Source organism: Pantherophis guttatus, chromosome 7 (assembly GCF_059756535.1).
Source record: "Pantherophis guttatus breed Tessera chromosome 7, ASM5975653v1, whole genome shotgun sequence".
Lineage (NCBI taxonomy): Eukaryota > Metazoa > Chordata > Lepidosauria > Squamata > Colubridae > Pantherophis > Pantherophis guttatus.
The window spans coordinates 91,785,171-91,801,906 of record NC_142069.1 but is presented as its reverse complement, the minus strand read 5'-3'; the positions used below and the strand labels follow the sequence as shown (position 1 = coordinate 91,801,906).

At 40.9% G+C, this 16,736-nt stretch overlaps 1 protein-coding gene across 4 annotated transcripts in view; it reads left to right on the top strand.

Annotated features, from left to right (window-relative positions):
- Window positions 1-7,773, top strand: part of BEND7 (BEN domain containing 7) — a 40,708-nt gene extending 32,935 nt beyond the window's left edge. For 2 of the 4 annotated variants that reach the window (XM_034424835.3, XM_034424836.3), the window contains exons 7-9: window positions 211-330; window positions 4,677-4,727; window positions 5,913-7,773. In XM_034424835.3, the coding sequence (XP_034280726.2) occupies window positions 211-330; window positions 4,677-4,727; window positions 5,913-5,956 (215 nt within the window). In that variant the 3' untranslated portion in view covers window positions 5,957-7,773. The remainder of the gene's footprint in view (window positions 1-210; window positions 331-4,676; window positions 4,728-5,912) is intronic. The other 2 variants (XM_087874354.1, XM_034424837.3) reach the window with 1 other exon arrangement.
- The last annotated feature ends 8,963 nt before the right edge of the window (window positions 7,774-16,736 follow it).

The following is a 16,736-nucleotide window of genomic DNA, read 5'->3' as shown; positions in this document are numbered from 1 at the left end:
ACAACCGTGTGACTAACTTAACAACTGCAGTGATTCGCTTAACAGCTCTGGCAAGAAAAGTTGGTAAAACGGGGCCAAACTCACAACAAATGTCTCGCTGAGCAACAGCAATGTTGGGTTCAATTGTCGTAAGTCGAGGACTACCTGTCTTGTTCTGTTCTGCTTCCTCAATTTCGTTTTTGTTTGTTTGTTTGTTTCCCCCCGTTGCAGTGTTCACAGAAAAATACTGCACTGTAAACCACGTGGATAAACTTCCCGGCCCAAGGGACTGGGTCCAAATTCTGCAGGATCAAATCAAGCTGGCCAGAAGACGGTTGAAAAGAGGATCGGGTGAGTGAGAAGAAGCATGGAGGGAAGGAAGGAAGGAAGGAAGGAAGGAAGGAAGGAAGGAAGGAAGGAAGGAGGGAGGGAGGGAGGGAGGGAGGGAGGGAGGGAGGGAGGGAGGGAAGGAAGGAAGGAAGGAAGGGAGCAGAAAGGCAAGAAGAAGCCTGAGGAATTTTATCACTGTTGTGACCCAGGCCCAAGTAGTCAGTATTAAATACAAACAGTTCCAAAACAAACAGACTTTATGAGAACAGCTGAGAATTAACCCATTTTCAGCGTAGTCCAAACTAAATCAAAACAAACTCTTCATAACACAAATTCTTCAGTCTAATCACCAACCTTGGTATAATTAGGCAAACTGCCAAAGGCTTCTCTTGGCAAAAGTTCAGGAGCAGAAGACGCCGACAAGAGATACATGCAGCAAGACTATCAACGTTGTTTTCCGACAAAGAGCCCAAGAGCCGTTGCTGGTCTTTTAAGCCCTAATGGGAGGGGCCAATCATCTCCTGGCCTTACTCCCGAGTTGTCCTCTCTGCTTTAGCTGCTCCTGCCTTCTGGCAGCTCTTCTCCTACGTGCACTAGGAACAGGCTCTTCCTGTTCCTCTGCCTCTCTGCTGTCAGCCTCTGGAGGCTCCGGAGTCAGCGCATCACATCCCAATGGCCCTGGCCCCATCTCTGCCTCTGACGCAGAGCCCTCATCCGGGCCTTCCCCAGCCTCCAGGACGGGCCCCTGTTCTACCTCAGCCTCATCGCTGTCCGACTCCGCTGCCACCTCCGCAGGCTGCGGGCGGACCACAACAATCGCAAAGTTTGAGGAAGGGGGAGTTTAGGTTCCTAAACATGGGTTATGCCTAGATGATCTCTGTCCTTCCTCATCTTCTTCCTTTCCTCCATACTCTCAGTCTGAAGTGAAGGCGGGAATCACCTGGATCCAGAAGTTCTCCTTTTGAGGATAATTCAGTGGTTTTCTGGGATTGCTTTCCATGGGCATGAATCTGAATTAACTTATGGGGTGGACTGAGAGAGCTGTCGTACTCTTCATGTACAGTCCCCTTTTTTCAATGCTGTGATAACCTTGGACGGTCACTAAACGACCTGTTGTAAACCGAGGACTATACAACAGTTCGTTTAGTCACCATTCGAAGTTACAACGGGGCTGAAAAAAGTGACTCATGATCATTTTTCACACTTAAGACCATTGCAGCATCCCTGTGATCACTTGATTTGCATTCGGAGGCTTGAAAACTGACTCACATTTATGACGGTCGCAGTGCCCTGGGGGTCACCTGATCCCCTTTTGTGACCTTCTGATGAACAAAGTCAACGGGGAAGCCGGATTCACTTAACAACCGGGTTACTAATTTAAGAACTGCAATGTTTCACTTAACAAACGTGGTGACAAAGGTTGTAAAATGGAGCAGAACTCACTTAAGAAATGTTTTGCTTAGCAACAGAAATTTTGGACTCCATTGTGGTCCATAAGTCAAGGACTACCTGTATTTTAAAAGTCTCAATATCCCAGCATCTGAACTGGTGGGGTCTTATGCAGTGCAAAAAGTGGCAGGCTACAGATTGGGGGTACCCTGACTAGTTTCTGTCTCATCCCTAACTCCAAAATTCTAGCAGATAATAATGAGGCTACGGAGCATTTAAGGTTTTTTTTTTAATTTAAAAATGCATTCGGTGCCCTTTGAAGTTAATCCACCTCCAGGATTAATGTTCCCCAGGTAACATTTCAAAGCAAAATATACAAGTCCTCAAAAGAGCATCATTCGCATTTTTTTTAAAAAATATTTTTTCCCGTTCTTAAAAGAATAGGACACAAATGGAATTAAGTAATCCCTGCTACATTAACATTTCAAACAGTAGCAGCAGGAGGAAAGAGAATAAAAATGGTTTTTAAGCCCATCAAAAGACAGAATAACAGAGTTGGAAGGGACCTTGGAGGTCTTCTAGTCCAACCTCCTGCTCAGGCAGGAAACCCTACACCACTTCAGACAAATGGCTGTCCAGTCTCTTCTTAAAAACCTCCAATGTTGGGACATTCACAACTAAGAAGAGATGTGTATAATCACAAGTTCACAGGTTCTCTCTGCTTTTACCCAAAGAATGGGAACGACATCACAAAAGTTGTGTTGCAAATTCCATCCCTTCTCGGTACACAGGTAGTCCTCAACTTACAACAGTTCATTTAATGACCATTCGAAGTTACAATGGCATTGAAAAAGGTCCTAAAATGAGGCAAAGCTCACTTAACAGACATCACGTTTAACAGCAGAAATGTTGGGCTCCATTGTGGTCATAAGTCGAGGACTATCTGCACTTAAAAGACAAAATGTCGCAGATGAAGGAGTGATTTGGTCGAGATGCCAGCCGGCTCTGCCTCCGCTGGCACCTCCAGAAGCATTTTAAGAATGAGAAGACAGGTGAGGACACGTTTGGATTAATCCTTAGAGAAAGGGATTTTTGCAGCTGGGCCTTTGCGGTGAAGGTTTTAAATGGAAAATAATCTCAACTGGGCTGAATCGCTATAAAACCAGTGGGGCGATTTATCATTGTTTCCGTTTTAAAACTGCAAAGGCCAGGGCTGTAAGGCAGAACAAGCAGCAACAGATGGAAACTCATCCAGGAGAGAAGCAACCTGGAATTAAGAGGAAACTTCCTAACAGTGAGGACAATTAACCAGTGGAACAGCTTGCCACCAGAAGTTGTAAGTGCTCCATCACTGGAGGCTTTCAAAAAGATACTGGACAGCCATATCTGAAATGGTCTAGACTCTAGGGCAGTGTTTCTCAACCTTGGAAGCTTGAAGATGGGTGGACTTCAACTCCCAGAATCCGCAGTGCTGGCTGGGGGATTCTGGGAGTTGAAGTCCACCCATCTTCAAGCTACCAAGGTTGAGAAACACTGCTCTAGGGTCTCCTGCTTAAGCAGGGGGTTGGACTAGAAGGCCTCCAAAGTCCCTTCCAGCTCTGATTGACTGATTGACTTTTCTGATCCCCCTAGAAACACCCCTGCCCTGATTTTTTGCTTTTGAAAAAGTACTTTGATTTTTCAGTGTTTTGCATCGTTTTGACAAGCGGTAGTTAGTTATGGTCTGCTTTGTACCTTTGTTTTCGAAGTTTGGCCTTTTTCCTAGAATTCATTGCAGCAAAGAAAGGTTTGGCTGAGAAAAAAAATGTTATCAACAAAAGTGCACTGAAGTGGATTTTTGGAATGCCGCTTTAGGAATTTAAAGTCATATTTTCCACTTCGTATTCTTAATGCAGTGGTGGTTTTTTTAAAAAATTGTAATTAAAGTATTTTTATGTGGCTTGGCATTTTTCCTGCTCAGTTCAGTTATTGATTTACATCCGAAAAGGATTTCACCTATTAGTGTGTGTGTGCATTATGCAGCCGTAAAATCCTTTCCACTTTAAGGGACAAATTTAACTTTGGTTGAAGCAGCTCTGTTACCCAAATCCCCTTGAGCGGAAGTAATATAGGAGCAGTGTTAAAAAAAAAAAGAGGTCAGGTTGGCAAGTGCACAACTGAAGCTCTGCCTTCTTCATACATGCATGAGGCTTTTTAACTTCACTGGATGACACATTTGGAAAAAAAAAATACACAAAACTAAAGAAAGTACTAAAGTATTAAAACCAAAAACAACTGTGAAAAAGAAAAGGATTAATCATAATCAATAACCCCCAAAACAAAATTCTAAACAATCTAAGCTTATCACTTATATATCAAATGTTAAACAATATACAATATAACTGATGAGGTTACTTAGTTAGGTCATGAGATGTCTGCAAGAAAACAATCAAGCTCATAAGGCCCTACAGTCCTCCTCCTCCTCCCCCTCCTCTCAGCAAACCCCTCTCCCTTCCAGCACTGATGATATTACCTAGTTGGGTCATTAAATGTCTGCCAGAAAACAGTGATGTTCAGAGAGCACCAAGGACCCCAGTTTTTTTTCTCCTCCTCCTCCTCCTCTGTACAAACCCCACCCCTTTCTAGCACTGATGCTGTTACCTACTTGGGTCATGAAACATCTCAGGCAAACCACCAAGCTCAGAGAGCACTGAAGACCCCACAGTTCAAACCTGAGCTAGAGAGGGTTGAAGTCAATCATCTTATAGTTGCTGAGAAACACTTGAAGAGAACATCCATAATTCCCTGACCAGCTTGGTGAAGATGGTACCAGGGTGGTCTCTGAAAAAAAAGGGGGAAAAAACCCTAGACAACAGTTCAGCCTGTTTTTAAATAAACATCCATGTTACGTTTCATTTCTTTTCTGCATTTACTCTCTTTTAAACTCCCAAGTAAAATAGTGGTAAAATAATTATATTTTCTTTGTTATCTGTCTTTAGCAGAAACGGCTGATGGTGATGAGAAACTGGACATTTCTCTGCTAGAGGCAGGTAAATGGCGCCGAGGTTTGTTTCCTTGTTTAATTTTGTTTAATGTGAGATATACTGTACCACTAACCGCCAGAACTGCTTGGCAGCTTAGCAAGAAAAACAAATTTAATATCAAGAACACTTAAAATAAACAATGGAAAACAAGTAAGCCCAAAAGCCTGTTAGAAAATAAGTTATTCTGAAGAGTTTTTAAAAAGGAAATAAAGAGGGGAGGCGTTCTTTGGCCTGGCAGCAGAAAAACAAAGAAAGGTTGCTGCCAGATGAGCTCTCAACAGTCCCTTGAGATCATCTCCAGGAGCAGAGAGGTTCATGGAGAAAGAGGTCCTCTCTCTCAGACCACCTGCAGCTGAGCCACGGAGGGCTTCAGAGCTAATGACCAGTCCAAGAAACCAACTGGATCAGATTACTGTGGCCTCTGGGTTTTTCCAAGAGCAGACCCAACTGGTTTATAGATTAGATGCTTGCCAAGAATATGCCTCATAACAATAAAGGAGAATATTAGTAGCTCAGGGTTGAAATGAGGGGTCCTTGGTGCTCTCTGAGCTTGGTGGTTTTCTTGAGGACGTTTCATGACCCAACTAGGGAACATCATCAGTGCTAGAAGGGAGTGGGTTCTATTATAAATAAACAGAGCGCAAACCATTTGCGAAATTCAAATTTTGTTTACTACCGGTTCTGTGGGCATGGCTTGGTGGGTGTGGCTTGGTGGGTTTGGCAGGGGAAAATACTGCAAAATCTCCATTCCTACCCCACTCCAGGGGAAGGATATTGCAAAATCTCCATTCTCGACCCACTCTGGGGCCAGCCAGAGGTGGTATTTGCCAGTTCTCCGAACTACTCAAAATTTCCGCTACCGGTTCTCCAGAACCTGTCAGAACCTGCTGGATTTCACCCCGGCGCAAACTCCACTTCCTTCTAGCAATGATGATGTTATTTACTTGGGTAATAAACATCCGCAAGAAAATCATCAAGCTCAGAGAGCACCAAGGATCCTATAGTCCTCCTCCTCGTCCTTCTCCCTTTCTGCAAACCCTACCTCCTTCTAGCCCTGATGATGTTACCTAGTTGGGTCATGAAACGTCTGCAAGAAAACCACCAAGCTCGGAGAGCACCAAGCAGCTCTTAACAGGCATCATAATTATAGTTGCTTAAAATGCTAATTTTCAACTTTTAACTCTTTTTCAGGTACCCTCCTTGAAGCCACGCCTTCTGCGCCAGTGTTTCATTAGCATATTCAAACCTTGGTTTGAGATGATGCCAGCAACCTTTCTAGATTACTTCACTATCTGTGCTTTCCTGTTTCACGATCTCCGATCAATTTTTTCCCCCATGCTTTTCTAACGTGGATAATAATTAAGCGACAAATCACTTTTCCTTTGGATTTAATCAAGATAACTAGATTTGTTCGTAGAGAGGCTCTAGTGCAATTAGTCTGTTAACCAATGTGATAGGATGAATTTTGATTTTATGATGGCAGTTTCCCACATAAATATATGCGTGCTGGCTATTCTATTCTAATAGGAAAAAAGAGAAAGTCTCCTCTTAATCTTACAAAGAGCTCCTAACACCTCCATTTCATATAGAGTTTTTGGTGCAGAAGTCATGGGATCAAAAGTAAAACTTTAGGAGATTGAATGAATCTTAATTTAACTAGTTTCTAAATTGAGTCTTTCCTTCCATCCCCACAAAGTTAATTTTTACTCGGATAAAATTATTATTTTTTTCAGAAGCAGAATTGTTGTCGTTATATTTGACCATAAGATATTAATTAATATTACTTGCGATGTCACATTTAATCCAGATCAAATACTCCTTGGATGCATATAGGAGTGATAAATAATGTATTTTATTCCCTCTTTGATGAACTAAGAACCATCAACTTTATGCACTCAGATTCCATTCTCCTTTGTTTTGCTAATTTATGGGGATTAGGAATTGTGAGAACCTTTTGGAGGATACAACTTTGGGAAGATTCTTTCCACCTGCACATATTTCCCCTCTTTATTCCATCCCTTCAGAGCTGATAAGATATTTGGGGGTCTACGCTAATATTTCTCTTTTCAAATAAAAGCCGGCAGGAGTATGGCTAGCAACTCTCCACTAATCTTCAATGCACTCCAATATCTCATGAACACCATCTGAATTCATTTGCATTTTTTGTTACTTCCATTATCTCCTACATTCTACATGAGAAGGTCTCCTCATACCTTAGATCAGAATGTCCAACCTTGGCTGTTTTAAGACCTGTGGACTTCAATTCCCAGAATTCCCCAGCCAGCCTTGCAAGGCTAGCTGGAGAATTCTGGGAGTTGAAGTCCACAGGTCTTAAAACAGCCAAGGTTGGACACCCGTTTTACGTGAAGGGTTAAATGCCACATACATGACAAATTCATTGATACCGTCGTAGACATCTCTAGCAGAGTCTAATGATGTGTTTAGGAATCCTCTTCTTCAGCTTGCTAAAAATAATCATTTCTGCAGTTCAGTAATGTTTTTTATAAATTTTTAAACGTAATGCAGTACAAACCAATTTACCACTGAAACGTGGCTGTCTTTGCTCGATAACTTGATAAACCTGGGCTAGTGCTGTAGTCTGTAAGGATCCCACATCCTCTTTTTGAGGCCGATGGGGTTTTCTTCCACAAATGAAATTTCTTGGTCTTTTCCATAAATCTACAAACAAAGCGTACGTATTGTAACCATTAACCCACAATCAGCAGTCTTACGAATCTTTAAAAACAATTGTACTTGTGTTGACTTTAACTGTGACTACTATTAAAACTTTTTTCTGGGCGTCTTTTTTTATAGGTTTTATTAGGAAAAAAAAATCATCCCATATTTAGGTAAAAGTCTCAATCTTATGTATATATGTTTTATTAATATGTACATATTTAGCTATTTTTTAAATTACTATGTTCTTAATAAAACAACAAGGGACTAGTTGTGAAATGGTGCATTAAGATTGTGTCGTGTTATCAATCTCTGGGACTCTTTGTCAAGTTCAGCAAAATAATAATAATAATAATAATAAATTGGTCTAATTTAATCAGATTCATTATGCTTTTTTTCCACAGATTATTTTTTAAATTACTGTACGTGTTTCTAAACAACTATACCTCTGTCCGATTCCTTCATGTCAGTATCATATTGTTATTAATGTAAAAGGGTGATTAATTCATTGTTTTATCAGCCAGGAATTTCGCAATAAGGCTAAACTAGCTGCCCCAAAGGCAGGATTAAATTAGCAGCTGTGCTTTGCTTGTTTGTGGAAGGGATGGAATTTGCTGTTAATTTATAACATGGGAATGACTTGTCCATGTAACACAGTTTGGGGCGAACAAAAACAATTGTGGTTTTGTTTATTTAAATAATGGCACACTGTGATTGTGTGATACATAACAAAAGGCAAGATACAGGTAGTCCTCAATTTACAACAGTTCCTTTAGCGACCTTTCAAAGTTACAAGAACAGAGAAAAAAGTGACTTATGACCATTTTTCACACTTACGACCATTGCAGCATCCCCATGGTCACATGATCAAAATTCAGATGCTTAGCAACCGGTTCATATTTATGACACTGTTGCAGTGTCCCTGGGGTCCTGTGATCCCCTTTTGTGACTTTCTGACAAGCAAAGCCAATGGGGAAGCCAGATTCACTTAACGATCGTGTTACTAACTTAACAACTGCAGTGGCTCACTTAACAACTGTGCCAAGAAAGGTCGTAACATGGAGCAAAACTCACTTAACAGCAGAAAATTTGGGCTCAATTATGGTTGTAAGTCGGGGTTGTAAGAACTGTGGTGGTGCAGTGGTTGGAATGCAGGATTGCAGGCTAAACTCTGCCCACTGCCAACAGTTCGATCCTGACCAAGGTCCAAGGTTGACTCAACCTTCCGTCCTTCCGAGGTCGGTAAAATGAGGAGCCAGATTGTTGTGCGCAGTATACTGACTCTGTAACACTACGTAGAGAGGGCTGTAAAAGCAACGTGAAGCGGTATCTAAGTCTAAGGGTTATTGTTATTGCTGCCTGCATTGTAAATCGAGAGCAAAATCAGAAATACTTGGGAGAAGAACGCCTGAAGAGGAGGAAAACGTTTGACCGGGTTTCTGGGAAGCCAGCCAGCAGCCAGCAGCAGAGTTAATGGAGAGAGGATCTAGAGGATTATAAACAGGTTTGGCAGGCAGTGCGCCCCGAGCATCACAACGTGGCCATTACTGGACCAACCGGTTTGTAATGTCATCTGCTAATGCCAGCCACGACACCTCCTGCCTTAAAATTAGCCATTTTGCCAGACTGCCCTTACGCTGGGCTTCCCTTGGGAAAGCTTCAAGAGATAAGCAAGAAGAGTTATTTTCATCCAGAATGGGATAGAGAACAAGAAGCGTCTCATCTGAGAACATCAATAAGAATTCCGCCTTCTGACGTTTTGCATTCCCACCTGGATCAATTTTGCAAAACTCTCTGAGCCACAAGTACACAGTCGCTTCCTCCATAATTTCCCTTTCTCTTTTTAGAGACTCCTGCAGCCAAGAGACCAAAAACTCTTGGTGCTTTGCTTCCATCCGGGGACAACCCTGAATTTTGCAACCAGACCTGCTAAGTCTTAAGCCAATATCTATTTCCTTTGTCTTTATTTTCTGCCAGCGTTTCCTTGTTTTTCTTTTGGCTTGTCACTTTTGTGGATGCTTGGGAGACTTTATGCGTTTGCCACAATAGTACGAAATAAGGTGAGACAGAAGGGCAGCATTAAAACTCACAGGGAAAAACACAATGGCTGCTTTGTGTTCCAAAGCGGGGGAGGGAGGGTTTACCCAGCAAGCCCACTCCTCTATTGCTCAAGGTGTCCAGGTTTTTTTGCGCAGTTAGTAACTCAGGATGGTGGGCATCCAACAGCTTTGTTCTATATAAATTAATCTCAGGAAATCAATTACGGAAAACTAGTCTCCCTGCTCGGTCTGTAATCACAGCAAATAAGACAACCCAGAGGATTTATTTGGAGACTACCAATGTAAAGGATTTAGAATATATATATATATATATATTGGCAGGATCCACAGGGGAGATTAACATAGCCAAATTGGTAGCCACAATTTATGAATTTACAAATTACTGGAAGAATACAAAGTGATCTAAGGAAAAGAGGAGCATTAATCGGGATGACAGAATTTGAAGCACAGATAATTCCTGATTTAATTACTGTTTGTTTCCCAGCAGTTCAATAGCAACAGCATTTAGACTTATATACCGCTTCACAGAGCTTCACAGCCCTCTCTGAGCAGTTTACAGAGTCAGCCTATTGCCCCCAAGTACTGGTATCTGGATCCTCATTTTACCGACCTCGGAAGGATGGAAGGATGAGTCAACCTTGAGCCAGGCAGGATCGAACTGCTGACAGTGGGCAAGTCAGCCTGCAGTACCACATTCTAACACTGGGCCACCGAAGTTCAGAGGAAGGGAAAACAGGAAAGGGAAAAGGAAGGAAGGAAAAGAGAAAGAAAGGAAGGAAAATATTGCAATAGCAATTCTCTACCGCTTCACAGTACTTTTACAGCCCTCTCTAAGTGGTTTACAGAGTCAGCCTGAGACAATACTCACTTAACAAATGTCTCACTTAGCAACATAAATTTTGGGCTCGAGGACTACCTATAGTGTTATAAGTCGAGGACTACCTGTAGTGTCCTGATGCCATATAATTCTATTCTATTCTATTCTATTCTATTCTATTCTATTCTATTCTATTCTATTCTATTCTATTCTACTCTACTCTACTCTACTCTACTCTACTCTACTCTACTCTACTCTACTCTACTCCATTCCATTCCATCCCATCCCATCCCATCCCATCCCATCCCATCCCATCCTACCCCACCCCACTCCATTCCATTCCATTCCACCCTACCCTACCCTACCCTACCCTACCCTACTATTCTACATTCTTCTGGAGTTTAGAAGTGTCACTTAGAAATTGGCATGAACAAAATCGTAAAGTATAAAGATATCCTAAACAAACATGGGGACTTAAAATCGAAACAGGAACTAAAAAATCAAGGAATCGATTTGAACTGGTGGCTATATATCCAAATGCAAATGAGATACAAGAAAGATGCAGAAATATATGGATTCTATAAAGAACCCCTAGAAGTAGATCAGATATTTCTAGGGACAGATGATAAGCTAATAAAGAAAATATATAGCTACTTATTGAATTTTAAAATGGAAGAACGTGTAAAAGAAACCATGATAGAATGGGCCAAAAGTTTTGGATATACTGTAGAATTAGACAATTGGCAAAAACTTTGGGAAAGAAACTACAAACTAACGATGTCAACAACATATAAAGAAAAGCTTTACAAAATGTTCTACAGATGGCATTTGCCACCAGCAAGAATGGCAAAGATATTCCAAAACACATCGCCAGCGTGCTGGAAATGTAAACAGATACCGGGTTCCTATTACCATATGTGGTGGACCTGTCCAATGGCGAAAAAATATTGGTTAAAGATAAAAAGGTGGTTAGAAGAAATGACAACACAACAAATAGATTTAAAACCAGAATTGTTCTTGCTAGGTATATTACTGGGAAAATATAATAAAAGAACTATATATTTAATATTACATGTGATAACGGCAGCGAGAATTATGTATGCACAAAATTGGAAAAACGGAAATATACCTGTAGATGAAAATGTAATAAAGAAAATATTAGACTGTGCCAAAATGAACAGGTTAACAATGAAAATTAAGAATAAAGAGGAAATAGAGTACTATTTAACTTGGGACTTATTTTATAAATGGTTAGAGAATAGAAGCAGAAGTTAGTAATTTATAATCAAGGACAATCAATAAAATAAAAGTAAATATATATAAACAATAATACCATAAGTAATATTATTACTGGATTATACTTGATTATAGATTAAATTGCAGGGTGATTAAAGGGGAAGATTACATTGTATGTATTATTTTCATATTATGAGAAAAATGGTTATAATTATAGTGTGTATAAAACTATGTGTATTTAAAAGAGATGTGATACATACAGTACACTGCTGTTGCAGAAATGAAAACGTTATGTAGAACAAAGGAAAATGCATAATAAAAACAATTAAAAAAAGAAAAGAAATTGGCACAAACGCAAGCAGATATTTGTGGGAGAGACATAGTTTCCCTTCCATTTCCCCACCCCTGGGTAAAAATAAATCTGATCATAGAAAGTTCTTCCCTGTCTGCAAATGAAAGAACAATTTTCTCTTCTCTAATAAAGTCCAACAGCTGCGGTGTCTCCAGCCTCCGCTGCAGCTCCTCCTGATGGCAAATGGCTCTTCAGCGAATGCCATCTTGTGGCACCTGACCTGTTATGCATTCATTTTACCTGTAATGGTCTCCTTTCGAATACTCCCAGGCAATTCTGGAAAGAAATGGAAACGAATTAGAAATGCCTACAGCAGATCCATTAGCATAAATCCAATCAAGAAGGCTTTGTTTAAGTTGTTCAGGAGGGTTTTAACTTTGCAGCCCTGTCAAGGGCTGTAAAAAAAAAAAAAAGGGGGGGGGGGAGGTTGCTTGCCTTGCTTAAGATTGGAAACAAAAATGCTTTTAGGTTTATGTAATTCTGTTATGGAAACAATAATAACAATGCTGAAAATAGGTAAACGGTGTAGAAAACATTGGAAAAATCATACCATAACAGAACAACATACAGATAACCCTCAACTTAGAAGGATTTCTGTTGCTAAGTGAGACATTTGTTAAGTGGGTTTTGCCTCATTTTAAAACCTTTGTTAAGTTGTTAAGTGAATCACTGCAGATGTTAAGTTAGTCACACAGTTGTTAAGTGAATCTGGTTTCCCTATTGACTTTGCCTGTCAGAAAGGTCGCCAAAGAGATTATGTGACTCCAGGACACTGCAACTGTCATAAATACCAGTCAGTTGCCAAGCGCCTGAATTTTGATCATGTGACCATGGGAATGCTGCAAGGGCTGTAAGTGTGAAAAGCGTAAGTCATTTTTTTCAGTGCCATTGTAACTCTGAAGGGTCACTAAATGAATTGTTGTTAAGTCAAGGCCTCTCTGTATTATATATAGAATATGGCTTGTAAGTGTTCTTCTTTTATTCTTCTTTCCAAAATGATTTAAAGATTAATGAACACTCTTTGTTGTTGCTAGTTGCGAAGTCGTGTCTGACCCATTGCGACCCCATGGACCACGTTCCTCCAGGCCTTCCTGTCCTCGACCATCCCCTGGAATCCATTGAAGCTCACACCAACTGCTTCAGTGACTCCATCCAGCCACCTCATTCTCTGCCATCCCCTCCTTCTTTTGCCCTCCATCGTTCCCAGTCCTTCCTTCTCATTAGGTGGCCAAAGTATTTGAGTTTCCTCTTCAGGATCTGGCCTTCTAAAGAGCAGTCAGTCAAGGTTGATCTCCGCTAGGACTGACCGGTTGGATGGCCTTGCAGTCCAAGGGACTCGCAGGAGTCTTCTCCAGCACCAGAGTTCAAAGGCCTCCATTCTTTGGCGCTTGGCCTTCCTTATGGTCCAACTTTCACAGCCATCCATTGCAACTGAGAAAACCATCGCCTGGACTATACGCACTTTTGTTGGCAGGCTGATGTCTCTGCTTTTTAGTATGCTGTCTAGATTTGCCATAGCTTTCCCCCCCAGGAGCAAGCGTCCTTTAATTTTTTGGCTGCAGTCCCCATCTGCAGTGATCTTGGAGCCCAGGAAATTAAAATCTGTCACTTCCTCCATTTCTTCCCCATCTATTTGCCAGGAATTGAGAGGGCTGGATGCCATGATCTTAGTTTTCTTAATATTGAGTTTCAAGCCAACTTTTGCACTCTCCTTCTTCACCTGCATTAAGAGGCTCTTTAGTTCCTCTTCGCTTTCTGCCATTAGAGTGACATCGTCTGCATATCTGAGGTTGTTGATATTTCTCCTGGCAATCTTAATTCCAACTTTTGATTCTTCTAGCCCGCCTTTCTCATGATGTGCTCTGCATACAAGTTAAATAGGCAGGGTGACAGTATACAGCCTTGCCGGACTCCTTTCCCAATAAACACTCTTACAAACCATTTACTGCTTAAAACAAACTATATATTTATCCACATGTACTATATCACAACCTTGCCCCAATTACCCCAACTACTATAAGCAGTTCTCAGCAAATTACAAACGGTGGGAGATGTCATTTTTATAACTAAAGCACAAAGCACCTTTCATAATATGATTCTGAATGAGTCTTATCTCCCGATGAAGCCAAATCACATCATTCAATTATGGCCACTGGCTTCACAGTTAAGCCCTGGTTTAGCAAATAACCTACCAATCATACATTGTTTTTACAAACCACAATGTCTGAGTTCATAAAGCACATTGAACAAACAACTTTTGGGTTTAAACATCTGTGTCTGCTCACTGTGTCATCTCTTTTATTAGTGTTTATTGCCTCTGTTCTGAAGGATGCTCAAGAAAGGCAATTATTTGGTTGTAACGGCTACATCTGTAGGTGGCTGTGGCAAATTGCTTCAATCATCTTGTTTTCAGTGGACACCTTGAGAGAGATAGAAATGCATAGCTTGATGGTGTCAAGTTGACAATGTCCAAGTTAGAGAAATTATATAGTTTGCCAGCCATTTCCCTGAGTCGAGATGTACCAGGGACTGTAATGCTGATTTTGTCACTATAAAACCAAGCACAAGAGAGGAAAACAAGTATTCTTTTAAACTGGATTATTTTTCTCACATATACCTCCCTGTCTCCTTAGCTGGAGACTTTGTCATCTTTTCAATGTAAAGAGTAACTTTTAAGAAATCATTTCCTAACTCTGCCATTCCATGGATGGCTCATCCAAAACAATGTTCAACTTGAGCCAAATAACCTGCTTGACAAAAGAATGGTCCGCACTACAGAGAGAGCTGACAAAACGCAGAAAATTTGCTCAAGAATTTCATATCCCACTCAAGTAATTACTTAGGGCTGTTCCACGAACCAAATATGGAGGGGTCCCAAATCCTAATTTTTGTGGCGGCTGATTCAATATTTTTTAAAAATATTACTTGAAAAGACCAAGTTAAAGATTAAACACCCCACATTGAGCCTCGAAGACGCTAACTTTTTATCCTGTCTGGAATTTCAGATGGCAAAAGGTGAAGTCAACAGTCCGAGGCTGAGAACCAGCATCGGCACTTACGGCCAATTCAGTAGGATAGATTGAATTAAAGTCCAGTCCAGAAGCCAACAAAAACAATTCTATTTATCTAAAAGTTCAAAGATTCAGAGGATAAGGTTGTAAATCGAGGACTATCTATATGTGGTTGTTACGAGTTGACACATTTGATGATCCATGAACCAGGGGTGAAATCCAGCAGGTTCTGACAGGTTCTGGAGAACAGGTAGCGGAAATTTTGAGTAGTTCGGAGAACCAGCAAATACCACCTCTGGCTGGCCCCAGAGTGGGGTGGGAATGGAGATTTTGCAGTACCCTTCCCCTGCCATGCCCACCAAGCCACGCCCACAGAACAGCAAAAAAAATTGGATTTCATCGCTGCCATGAACTCAAAACACTATCAACAGCTCCATAAACCTCCAACTTAAAATTTTATATGCAGTCTAGAAATTGGCTCCCATCAAGTCTGAATTGGCTAAAATCTATATTTAAAATAAATATTTTAATAGAAACTCTGAGTCAGAAAAAAAACCAGTCACTTGATTCCTTGAAACTGGGTTCACGTAGTGTATTAAGCATAATTGTTTAATGGCTGTTAGCTGAATTAGCTGAGGTTCCTACAACATACAGAGTCAAACCCAAACTATGTAATAATAGGTACAGCCTTTGCATTCAACGATCTGGCCACAAGCAAGATCCCGTCATAATTTCCTCGGAGGCTTGGCCAAGGTGTAAACTTTCTGAACAGTGGCCAAAATAGAAAGACAATGGAAGAAAAAAGTGAATGTGTATACAGGGTTACTTAATGACTTTCTATAAACTGGTATTATTTTTAAAATAAAGGTGGGCTGTTTTTTTAATCTAGGAAATCAATGACTAAGCTCTGAGGATCTTTTAAAAACAACTTTTTGAACATTTACAGTCACACATTTATATGGAACAAAGTTATCCTTGCATATTTTCTTTGCTGCATCAGTTCCGGATTATGTGAGATTATTCAGGATGTATTCATTGGTTTGAGGGTTTGATTTATAATTCATCTATAAGATCTGTGGCAGATTACTATGGGATGCCCTTGCCTTGTTGCAACAGGAATCCTGCCAGGGAGGCTGCCAGGACTGAAAGTGACTGGCCCAAAACCATCCAGTTACAGGTAGTCCTCAATTTACAGCAGTTCATTTAGTGATTGTTCGAAGTTACAATGGGATTGAAAAAAGGTACTTATGACCGTTTTTCACACTTACAACATTTGCAGCATCCCCTTTGGATGTTTGACAACTGGTTCATATTTATGACGATTGCAGTGTCCCAGGGAATCAAGTGATCCCCTTTTGCGATCTTCCGACAAGCAAAGTAAATGGGGAAGCCAGATTCACTTAACAACCGTTTTTTCCAATTGAACAACTGCAGCTATCCCTTTAACAACCGTGGCAAGAAAGGTCGTAAAATCACTTAACAAATGTCTCGCTTAGCGATGAAAATTTTGGGCTTAACTGAGGTCGCTGCCGGTTTGGCTGGGCCCTTGCAATTTGGCAAGGCTAAAAATTCTGCATTTGAAAATCCCAGAGCTGCATTGTGCAAATTACAAGAAATATTTTGCTTTGATTTCTTTTTTCCCTTCTTTGGTTGCTTTGAGAGAGGAAATGCGCTCCGCCAACAGGCAGAGATTCTTGGCAATCCCGCATCCGTATTAAAGGGCTGTTCCATGAGCGCCCTGGATGTGCTTCAAAGGATTTCAGCCTGAATTGCCAGCAAATAAGGTCAGCCTGTCTCTTTCAGGCTGGAAGTGTGTTACACCGAGAGCCAGGGATTCTGGTTTTGCCATGCAGAAGTCCTCTG